The sequence below is a fragment of the Lepisma saccharinum genome, chromosome 22 (assembly GCF_977018435.1).
Source record: "Lepisma saccharinum chromosome 22, izLepSacc3.1, whole genome shotgun sequence".
Taxonomy (NCBI): Eukaryota; Metazoa; Arthropoda; class Insecta; order Zygentoma; family Lepismatidae; genus Lepisma; species Lepisma saccharinum.
The window spans coordinates 19,287,274-19,300,027 of record NC_139250.1 but is presented as its reverse complement, the minus strand read 5'-3'; the positions used below and the strand labels follow the sequence as shown (position 1 = coordinate 19,300,027).

Genomic DNA, 12,754 nt, shown 5'->3' with positions numbered 1-12,754 from the left:
GATTATTAAGCTACACACGACATTCGAAAAATATGAGTGAGCATTTTCAGAATCATGGAGAAATAAAACTCAGCAACTTCAACTTGAGCTAATCAAATGGAAATTTCGACTTTTCTGCTGGTCAAAATCATCACCAATTTGTCGTGTTCCTGTAGATACCTTCTTCTATGCCATCGGATGTTTGATATTCCCAAGAGCACAAATCAAATAATACTCCCATACGCACAATGCATTTCTCTTTGCCTCCTACAGCCATCCTGGCAGTGTTGCCAAGCCTGATATGCATAAAAGAGCGAAGATTCAGCTTAAATGGAGTTAAAACTGACTTTCAAGGAGCCAGATTTACGAAGGCTGGGTAAAGTGTCTCCTATGGTAATATTAAGTGTCAAAGGGGTGGGGGCGCTGATACAGGGTGAACACGACCTACCTGTATTTGTGGGAAAAGAAATTACATCACAAAAGATGTTGGAAATGACCTCCACAAACTTGTAAACACAGTTGAACATGATGTTGTAAGTTTGTGAATGTAGCTGTCAGAACCTCAGGTGTCACTGCATGGATTTCACGGTGGATGTTTTCCCGTAGCTCATCGAGGTTGCGTGGTTTGTTTTTGAAGACCTTTCCTTTAAGGTTACCCCATAGGAAAACAGGTGGGGTCAAATGCGGTGATCTTGGGGGCCACAATCCTTTGGAAATTCCACCTCAGCCATGCTCACTCCCGAAGTGTGTGACGTTGCACCGTCTTGTTGGTACCATCCGAGTGTCAGTTCCTGATCGTCTAAATGGTTCACAAACTCTCGGAAAAGGTCAATGTAAACTTCACTTGTCACAGTAGAGGTCACTGTTCAGCAGGTTTCAAACTTCCTCACTAAACTGTGTATGAAGTGTTTTGACGGTTTCTTTCGCCCACCAAAACGTTCGACAAACAATCGCTGACATGTCTTAAAGAAGCCAGTTATCCAATATTGTTTGTCAATAAACACGTGCTCTTCAAGAGAATACCGATACATTGTTAAAAACACAATGACAAAGTCATATCAAGCCACTTACTCCGCTTACGCTTCACTGAAACACGGCGACTCACTGAACCTGCCTGTTGACCCACTTCTTCAGTCTTTACGACGCACAGTGTTGCTACATCAGCTTTCTCATGTACTGAACTGCAATCTGTCCAAATTTGATACCATTCGGTGAAATACTTACCCAATGATGTGAGAATTTATGGGTTCCCTTTCAAGTGGGACACTTTTATTACCATTAACTTTAAAGTAATGGCAATTTATTCTAAGTTTTCCGGTGGCATAACTCATCTCAATAATCCACCGATGGTTGTATGAAATCGAAAATAAAGGATTCCCGGACAACAACATTATGTCTGATTGATTTCTTGTTTTTATGTCCACTTTATGCACAGTAAGGCTAATTGGGACTGGATCTATAGTTTAAAGTGGGATCTGAACCTTTATGTGCCTCCACCAGGTATGAACCCAGGACACCTTGTAGCCAGGGAGGTAAGAGGGGGTGGGTGGATGCAGCCAACACGACAATATCACATCATGTGCAAACTCTGGAACAAAGGATGCTCGAGTTTCAAAATATACCTTGTTTTGTTCAGTACACATTGGGCTATATGGGTGCAGTAGAAAAATATATTTTCGGTAATCAGTTAAAAGAAGAAGAATTTTTTCATGAAATTTTAAATTCATTGGTCCCCCCTGCAGGCAAAGTCGGGATGTGAAGGTACAAAACAGTACCTGCATATTGCCCGACATATTTTCCGTTACCGTGTAAAAAATAGCGCACTTATTGCTTTCCCTTGGTAAAAGTGTGTTTAGAGTGATGTCAACATCAATGTAAAAATGACTCCCCCCCCGAAAAAAAACCCTCCATTTTCATGACCCCCATTCCCTAACTAGAGCAAGAATGAAATTAAACTTTACTAGTTGCTAATTACATACCTCAAAATTCATGCAGAACTCAAAACATGTATCTTCGACCATTATCAGAGTCACAGTATGTCCTAAAAGTCACATACCAAGAGAAGAAGCTCCTTGTTCCAGTATGGAACAAGCCGTAGTTTAAGGGTTAACAATGACCTCCAGTAATGCATGATTATTTAAAAACTTTTGTAATTTAACGAAACTTACAAAGCACATGTACTTCATGATTTTATATTATGCTTGTTTGTGCAAGCCAATGCCATTAAAACAATAACAAAAATAAACTTCACTGTAATGTTAGAATTAGAAGTAGAAGATAAGTTTGTCAACAAATTTAAGACAAACAACAAAACAAATAATTTCAAACCTTCAACAATGTATATATTTCTACATTAGATTAATTTTACATACATACTACATTTATTTTACATATAATTTACAGTTCTATGGAATAGAAAATTAAATAATTTGAGAGGAATCAACATATTCAGAAAATACAACATTACATTAGAAAATCTACACTGACACACAATATACACTCATTTTTAGGAGGGAAGTAGCACATTCATGAATACATTCAGTTTTAAACAAAAAATCTATAAGAAATTCAAATTTATGATATTACTTTGGAGAGTTTTTAAAATCTGAAGAACAAAACATGCAAGTAAATGGGAAAAGGGCTGCAAGACCATATTATTATTATTATTTATTTGATTTGCCTTGTATGCAAATAGTGTTGTTATAATTGTTATATTATCATTGGTTTTTACGTGCAAATCAAGTAGCAGTATCCTACAAATCTGATATTGCTGTCACTTTATCATAAAACAGCTAAACTTCAGTAGTTGGCATGTGTAACTGGACAGAAGGATACTTCAAAATATAAGCAACTGCTCCAGGTCTCATTAACTGCAAGGTATTGATAACCCTATCTTGCCATTATAAAGGAAAACTCCATTACTGTGTGATATACACCAGAAACCCTTCAATCATGTTCAAATCGGACAACAAATATCCACTTAAGTAAAGTGTTAGTAATTTCTGAATGCTATAATTTCAATATAATTTCAACAGAAGCTACTAATATATAGTGAAACCAAAATTTTACGTTCTCTTGTTTACATTTTCCTACATTACACAGTGCGGCAATTTGAAATCGAGACTGATTTTTTCTTGGTAGGTGGCGCCACTGTGCAAGCTTTCTGTGGTGCGAACAAGTAGCGGGTATTTCACGAACAATCGACGCAGAGCTCGTTGACCTTGAGCGACATTGCCGCTTGTGGCATTGTTGAATGTGGGCACGTGTCGTGATTTCAACATGGAACAAAGAGAAAACATCAAGTTTTATGCGCTCTTGGGTAAAACTGCTGCGGAAACGTTTGACATGTTGTAGCAAGTCTATAGGGACAATTGTTTATCCTGTATGCACGTATTTGAATGGCTCAGACGTTTCAGTAAAGGACGGGAGCCAATTGAACACGACAAGCATCCAGGTGTAGCAGGGATGGTGAGAACACCAAAATTGGTTGAGAAAGTGAGGATAATCATTACTGAAGACTGAAATTTCAGACAGACTGTTACTGGTGCATTTTATCTTGAGGTACTGAAACATTTGGTGCAAGGAATAACACTGTGAGGCCCCAGTATCAAGATGATTGCAGCTGGCATCTGCTTCATGACAGTGCATCAAGTCACAAGACTGTGATTGCGAAGAACTTTTTGGCCCTAAATCGACTGTGTTGTCACACCCTGCCTACTCACTGGATCTGGCTCCATGTGATTATTTTTTTATTTCCTAAACCAAAATCTGCACTGAAAGGTTCTTACTTTTATGATGTACCAACAATCAAGAAGGCTACGACATGGATTTTAAAAAGTTTTACACAAAACGAATTCCAGCAATCCTTCTATGCACTGGTTGGCACTGCGCTATGATGTGTGGATGCAGGAGGGTCTTACTTTGAATGATCGAAGGTAAGTAAGTTTCTACAGCACGTCTCGATTTCAAATTGCCACACTGTGTATATATCCAATCTACATGGTCCCAACAGCACAAAATGCTACAAAATTTTCCCACATTTTACATTTCCCTGCATTTGAGGTTCTTTTACCTTGGTCCCCTGAAAAACGTAAAATTGAGATTCCACTGTATGCAAACTCTGACCTACAGTTGAAACAAACAAACAAATAAAAAAAAATACTACCAAGAACTCCACATTGGAAAGCGGGCACCAATCCTAATCCAAAAAATTCAGATGCAAAATCCTTCAAATGATAAAGGCTGGTGAAAGTTAGCCCCCCCCCCAAAAAAAAATGTATTTTTAGAAATATTGAATTAGCATAACAGGTAGGTCTGGATTTAGGAGTCTTTGGCATGGTCCTCCACAGGAAGTAAAGCTTTGCTTTGAAACAGGAGGAAAAAAGAAATTAATTGTTTTACCTTTTGGTAAAAATTTCAGAACTAACCAATCTCTTGATGTAACCTAAGTATAATTAGATAGGCTCTGATAGAGAGGGAGCCAGAACACCTGCTGCCCCCATGGTGCAACAGTCCTGTTGGGCACGATCTACATGAGCGATGTGTGGTCAGGACCAGGATTCATAGGTGCTGTTTGCTAGCTTTCGAGACACGTCTCAGCTATTTATTTTCTCCAAGAACTTCCCAAATTGTCTTCACAATGCTGGATCGACATTGAAAGTTTAGACTCCCACCAGGAATTGAACCTAGGACTGCTCACACCAAAGGTGAGACTGTTAACCATTTGGGCACAAGGGAACTGCTGTCCCTGTGGATAAACAAAAAAAGAGCAAGAATGACCCAAAAAAAAGTGTTTCTATATTTCACACTTTCATAAGAAAACTGGGTCAAAAATGTCAGAACAAACTTTTACTCCAAGTCTGATGCTGCTTGACAGTCAAAATTAAAATGTGACGAAGGTTTTTGGTAATGAATGATGAAGAGGTTATCTTCCATTATTGGCATCAAGAGTTCAGGAAAAATTATCTCCCACCATCATCAAATTAGTTTACGAAATTACACATGAATGACATTAAAATTGTGCAACGTTTTTTAAAAAATAAAAAAATATATAGTAAAAATAGAATTATTCTGTAACAAATCAATGTAAATCCTACACACAATTTCTAGACACATGCAGTTTGGAGATTTTCTACAATAATACTATTACAACTGCTACCAATATTTGTACAGAAACAAGAACATTTACAACATTATACATCTTTGTACCCAATGTTTAATTTCATTAACTTCACTTTTTCTTCATTTTTTCTCTCTCTGGCAGCTTATTGTCACTTCTTTCATATTTTCGCTTTAGTGTCTTCCTACAATCTGTGGAAACTCCTTCCTCTAACTTGCACCTTATCGATTCTGCATCAGCCTTTATCGTTTCAAGGATTGCTTCGTCCTGGCACAAGTACGTTAAATTGACACTACTCTTCAATACTTCTCTTACACTTTCCTGTAATTTCCCGAGGGGTGTATCCGTTACTGGATGATGGAACCTATTAGCAATAACCTGGCAATCTTTTGAACTGCTTGCATTGTCTTTATTTGAGGGTAAGGCACAAGTTGTATAGCCATGGTCTGGATCTATGGCTAGAAAAACACTCTGAGTATAATCAGCAGTTAACTTTTCAAAGGACCAGCATGGAACGTACAAAAAAATAGCACAAAAGTGTTTGCACGGAAACTGCCATTTGCTGAAATCTGTACAACTGCAACATACTGGTTCAAAGGTGACAACGTACCAAACGTCTTCATGGTCTTCACTCTCAACTAAGAATAGCCCATCTGATACGACCTGTATTTTAGCTCCGCTGTAGTACAATTTTGCCTTTTCCAATCTGTTCATCATATGATTCACAAACTGTGGTGGTCGCTCATGCAAATAAGAAGGAATGTCATGGTACATTTTGTAATTTGCACTCAACTTGGTGTTCTCTCTGCAATATTTCCTGTACTGATCTGGCAGAAGCTCTTCAACGATGACGGTCAGAATGCTCGTTAACGTCTTGTCAGAATGGTTGTTCAGATATGAATTCTTTAAAAGGTGATTCTGAGCCTCAATCCCATTGTTTGCTCGAATGTTAAAATATAGTTCCTTTGAATAGAAAGCGTCTACCCATCTCTCGCGGTTGGAAAGCCATTGGGAGGAGAAATACCGGCGTGCTCTCTCGCAGTTCTTCCAGCAATCACTTTTGTGCAAGTCCTCCAGTCTCCTTTCGTATTCTTCTTGCATACGAGCACAGGCAATTGCCTTCCAAAGCTCTTCCAGAACAGCAGCATCTTCCTCGTTGACATTTTTGCTTTCGGCGAGCCACTGTATCCAGCATCGTTCACGATGAAATGAACATATACACACTTTACACTGGGGAAAAACCAACTCAAGAGCTTTAATTTCACATTCTGAGTAATCTGTCATGAAATTTTTGGGCCGCCATTTGGGATTCCACGATTTGATGACTTCCAATGCTTCCTGGATCGTTCCCTGATTTTCGTGTTCAATGACGAATGTTGCAACCACGCAATAATCAATATTTGTTTTAACGAAAAGAAAGAAAAGAGGAACACTATATTTGGCAGTTTTATACGTGGCATCCAACAAGCACATGTGATTTCCATATCGGGATAGAATCTGTTGTTGCCATTTGGTTTGATGACAGAAAATGAGAGAGGAGGATGATTCTTCCTCAGTTGCATCCACATGAGGCTGAAAGAAAAACAGATCATTAGATGCTGTTTTCCAGGTTTGTACGGCTATTTGTAATGCATGTTGATCCATTGCACTTTTTTTAACTTTTACTAACGCATCTGCAGTGTAGTCTGCAATGGCTTTCTTTGATGGGTAGAAGGAACTGTTCATAAGACTTGGTTTTGAAGTTGAGTTCTTGAACTTTTCTTCAACAAAGCTCTCTAGGTGCAATTTAATGTGCTTGTTTGATGTTATTTTGTTCTGGACCAGTTTATGGATTTCTTCAACCAAACTTGGATGGAGTCTTCTTCCGATCATTGCAGACATTTCATCGTGTGTGTGCTGTGATGCTGAAGAAATGCTTACATAGTATCGCTGAATAGTCTTTAGCTTGGTTCCTGCCTTTATGCTACTTTTCAGTTCCTTCATTACCTGAGAAGAAAGAGGAACATTTAATACTAGACGTGTATTTCTATGAGAAAGTGCCCCATAATCTCAAAGTTTAAAATTAAATTAAATGCTGTAATTTTATCCTACATTGTGAGTGAACAATCTACAATTGTCATTTGCATAAACATTTAAGTATTATACATAATTTCGTTACAAGGTTGAATGTACTTTTGTTTTCTATTGTCCCCACCCATGACACAAAAAGAAAAAAACAACTATTTCTCCTTTAACCGTTACATTTCCCCCGCAACTCCACTGGAATAGTCAAAGGTCGATTACCTTTGTCTTAAATAATTTATTTTTCATCATTTGAATATTCATGGAAATTAAACTATATTTCTTACTAAGTAAGCCTCCCCGATGGCATAGTGGTAACGTCATCACCTTGTAATCAAGGGTTTGATACCTGGTGGAGGCACATAGTGGTTCGCATCCCACTTTAAACTGTAGGTCCAGTCCCGATAAGCCTATCTGTGCATAAAGTGGCCTTCAAACAATAAATCTTATAAAGTAAAGAGGAAGTTTTGTCTGTCCCACCCATGACACAAAACTGTTCACTTTCAACTACAGATCTGGGAAGGAATTTTAAGGATAGTTATGTTTAATAAATAGTGCTAAGTTTCATATTTCATTGCACAAAAACTGTAAGAAAAATGCTGTTTAACTATCAGTAGAATAGTCACTTTAATGTGAAAAATGTAGTCCGTGTGTATGACGGATGGAATGTCCCACATACATCAGCAAATTTGTTGTTGTAATGGGATTACATGCACCAAAAAAGTGTTAGATATGTAAATATATATTATATATAATTCCAATGTGAGAATAACGTCCGAGTCTACTTGGTGATGACGGCAGATGTGAGCTTAAAGCTTGGAGATGAAACCCAAGAAGATTCAGTGTGTTTTTTTAATTCAGTTTCCTGTTTATTAAACTTTTATTACCAAAACATTTGTTTGACGAAATATTCGTCCTTGAGTTACTTCTGACATCTATAGGCCCCGTCCCAAAAGGGTTAATAATAGTAACAATGGAAATACTGTTTTGTGATTCGAGTATGTCATACCTTCACACTAAATATAAAAAATATATAACTGAAATATGATGTGCAGTTCTCAAAAAATTGCACGTTAATTGCTGTCATGTACTGCTGGTTGAAATTTCGAACATCCATCTTCAACCAACCACTTGTGCCTCCACCAAGTATCGAACAAGGTAATGACATTACCACTATGCCATGAGTGACGCCTAGAAGAATCTTTGTCGAAAGAATAGGATTTTGAATTACCTGATGATATTTGGAATCCATAATTGAAATTTGACATCTTCATTTAAAATAATAATAATAATAATAATAATAATAATTAGGGCTGAGCCGATACCAATACCCTCATTGATTCCATCCGATGCCGATACTTGTATAATTCCAGTTTAAAAAACAAAGGGTAAAGTGCTCCCCTGTGCATAGCACCATGCCATGGAGGCGTATAGGGGGTGTGGGGGTAACGCTCCAGTTTAAAATAACAAATGTTAGCTACTGAGTCAAAAAAACTCATCACATCACATTCTATTAGTGATATTCAATAACTCCCAAATTATTATCATGTAGCATTATAAAATGTCTTGTGACATTTTAAGTGAACTTTTTTCTAGACCCAGAGGATGAAGAAGAAAGGAGTTTTTGAAATGTTCCAAGCCTTTTAAAAGCATTGTAGTTACACCGAAAAATCGGTGCATTACTATAATTGTGTCTGCTTCAATTTCATGCAAACAACATTCTTGTTGCTTGGGTTAACCTGGAGAGGGAGGAAAGCAACGTAAAAATACATACAAATACAGATACACAGGGTTTCCGGATTGTAACCGACAGTTTTTAAATAGTTATTACATATCAACAAACCAAGCTTTTTGTTAACAAATTATTGCAAAAGCAATAATACATTTGTGACTTTGGTTCAGCCAATTTTTACACATGTGCAACTAGTGGTGGCAGCGCTAGTGTTGCTCAAACAAAAATGGTGTCGGTACAGGAAAAAGCATGTGTACCCACGGAAGTCAATACCTGAGGTGAGCAGGAATATAGGAATTTCAAGGTCCACTGTTCGCAAAGTTGTGCACAAAAGGTTACATTTGTATGCACACAAAGTGCAGTTGTTGCTCAAAATTAAGCCAGATGACAAGTCGAAAAGACATTCATTTACCATTGGCATTGTGCAGAAGATTGGTGTTATCCCTCGAGAATTCTTTCTTTGGGGGTACATGAAAGACATGGTGTATTCTGGCCAAAAGATCTCCAAGAACTGCAGGACCGTATTCGAAATGCTCTTGCTTTTGTAATGCTACAGAACATGTGGAGGGAGATTGAATACATGCTGGACATTCTCCTTGCAATAAACGGAGCTCATGTGGAGCTGCACTGAGCTGTAACCGCTTCCAACAAAAATTGGCGAGTTTCCCTTCAAAATGTATGTTTTTCTTTCTAACTACTCCTTACCACATTAAAGTAACACACTTTTAAAAACTGTCAGTCCTAATCTGGACACCCTGTATAATAATGCTCAATTGGCCGGCTCTGTTTATGCCCTGCTGCCATTATTGCAATAAAAACAAGTCACTGCAGTGTCGGTATTGGCCAGCAGTCATACAAAAAGACTTAGAGAGAAGGGCAGGAATCCACAACCCACATTCATCCCTATCCCAAGATCTCCGGAATCAGCCAAGCATGATAATAATGCTGGTTTTGAAAACGTCCATATTCTTACCCCACGAGTTTGCGAGCAAGAATTGACAATGAATGGTTTCTTTATTTCCTCATAGCATTGACAACCAGGCAGTTGCATGCCTTCAATGTCACATTTGGGTGTAGCACTTTAGTCCTGCCTTTGATCTTATCATCTGCTTCCCAGGAGGGTACAGAATATCTCAGAAAGCTACATGGAACTTCCTGTGTTGGACTCCCAAGTCACAAGGAAGGGTGAACATTTGAAAAGGACAAATGAGTTGTTTCTTTTGGCTGCTCTTCTAGCCACTCAAGATCATTGGTATCAGCCACAGCCCTAATAATCATTTCTTGTTTCACAGTTGTTATGTTCCAACAATGTAATATTATTAACAAGATTTATTGTGCAACTGTTTCTTTATGCTTTTCTTAAATTAATTGTAACATTATTGAAACTAAAAAAAATGAAGGGCTAGGGGATAAAACAGTAAGTGATATTTTGATCATAATTCAGTAACAAAGTAGAAACATCCATCCTTAAATTTTCTCGTGTAATTGCCATATCATGCATTGGACTCACTGAATCTTTCGTAAACAAAACACTAAAACAATTTATTTTAATAACTTTTCTGCTGAAGTACCTCAATAATGACCAAAATGTCATTTACCATGTTTTACCCCCGACCCCTTCAAATGTCTGATGAAAGCAGCATGTGTTCTCCCGAAACGAAAAATCAAAAATTGCTTTCACATGCTTGTGAAACCGTAAACTACAAAAGAAATAATCGTAGGTAGGTGTTTGCCCTCTAACCAAAGTGAACAGTGTTCCAAAATTTCCATTTGTGAAGGGATTTAATTATTGCTGAGCCAATGCCTATACCGATAAGAATGCTATTACAGATTCCCATAAATAAGGATGCTTCAAAATTTTAACAATTAAAAGTAGTTCAAAATTCTGATTAATATTAGTGGGTGAGTATTATTACATTCAAAATATAAGCATCAACTTACCAGAGTTTTGCTTTGAAATATCAAAAAATTACAACGGAATACAAAAAAACAGCTGTTACATAATCACAAAATAGTTTTCTCCATATACTATTGGTACAAAATCAATGGAAATTTCGAATTTTGCACAACTTCAATGATAATTAGGCTCTGCAACAGTGGCATGCTGCATTTTTGTGGACCATGTGATCAATCAGAATGCTGGAAAAGTATCAGCTGGTATTGGTCAATAAAATCCAACCGAAAACCAATACATAGAGGCATGCATATTTAGTTTCTGACGTAAAACACAAAATACGAAATAACACATTGAAATGTTAATTTTTCAAGTTTCAGAAAGGCGTGAGGTGCATTTTTTCTACCCTGTTTTGTCACGAAATGATGCAAAATGAACTGCAAAATGCGAAATAGACTCTTAAAAACAAAATTTAGTGTTTATTTACAGACGCAACACTTTCTGGAAATTGAATTATCCTGCAAGTTATGTGATTCACAGAAAACTGATTAACTTTGCTGTAAATATTTGAGAAGCAAAAATGGACCTTTTATACAGGAATAAACTTAATATTCTGTTAACTATATAAATGTACTATTAGAAGGGATATGTTTATTTCGTGTAATACGTGCAGTTTTGAAATCAAATTTAGGATTATATTCAAAATTTCCAAAACAAAATCTCATTTTTATATACCGCTTTTGATCTGATTTTTCACCACTATAACACCGAAATTTTATTTTATTTACAGCTTTTGAACCCGAAATTGACTGTTTCGTTTTGAAATTTTGCTTTTTTATTTAATAATAATATGTGTCTCTACCGATACAGTATAATTTCAGCATTAGATTGTACATAAATATACAATAAATGCAAGTGTATGGGTAGAATGCATTTTACCTTGTTCCTTTGGCGCCAATTGCCTTCATCTGTGATAAAATCTGGAAAGACTCTAATGCTCCTTATAGTCATCTTGGCAGGGCACCCAACCTTTCTGGATATTGGCATCCTTGATAGCTTCTTGTCCAGATTTGACTCATCTTCCTGGAAATAAAATGTGAAAGAAGTTGGTAGGTATTTTTTCTAATATTTTGTATTATAATATTCTTAAGTATGAATAGATGCCACTACAATGTTTGAACTGCCATATGTATAACGTGTAGCTCGGACATTGTAAAAAATCACATGAAAGTTCACTTGTATTATAATTATGTAACACTATGCAAGAATTGCCATTCTTGAAATCCAAATAGTAATTTTGGAGCATTGTGGAACATTTAAGAAATAGAGAAATTATTTAAATTAGGCACACATAGGAGATGTACTATGTAGATTTTACAGTGAAAAATGCAGGCTCGACCAGGACTTGAACCCAGGTCTTTGGCATTCCTTGCCATTGCTCTACCACTGAGCTACCAAGTCAGCCTGGCTTTGCCTGATTCTTCGCTGTCGCTGTTTTACTTATGTGGAAAAATCAGGCGAAGCCAGGCTGACTTGGTAGCTCAGTGGTAGAGCAATGGCATGGAATGCCAGAGACCTGAGTGCTCCCAGGTCGACTCGTGTCACGATTTGATGATGTTCCCTGGCCTTGGTGGTCACCCGACCTGTCAATATGTGATTTATTTTTGTGAGGATACTTTAAGTCCTGAGTGTACGTAGGAAAGCCACGCACGTTAGGCAAGCTGAAGGAAGCCATTCGTCAACAAGTGGGACTGATTTCCCAAGAACTGTTGGAGGGGATAGACCACATTTGCATTTGCCAAAACGGTCGGTATTTAAGTGACATCATTTTCCATACATAATCTACTTCTAATGGAATATTCTACTGTATCATTTCATTATGATACATAAAATGGAAACTACACATTACTGGAGTTCTACCTATTTTAATTTCAAATCGTCCATTTCCTGTGACCCACCCTTTACTACA

At 37.2% G+C, this 12,754-nt stretch overlaps 1 protein-coding gene across 1 annotated transcript in view; it reads right to left on the bottom strand.

Annotated features, from left to right (window-relative positions):
• Positions 1-2,324: 2,324 nt before the first annotated feature.
• Positions 2,325-12,754, bottom strand: part of LOC146004938 (uncharacterized) — a 34,561-nt gene continuing 24,131 nt past the window's right edge. Inside the window, exons 4-5 of the mRNA XM_083143995.1 lie at positions 11,725-11,868; positions 2,325-7,084 (exon numbers count right to left, since the gene is read on the bottom strand). Coding sequence (XP_083000121.1) covers positions 5,210-7,084; positions 11,725-11,868 — 2,019 coding nt within the window. The 3' untranslated portion in view covers positions 2,325-5,209. The remainder of the gene's footprint in view (positions 7,085-11,724; positions 11,869-12,754) is intronic.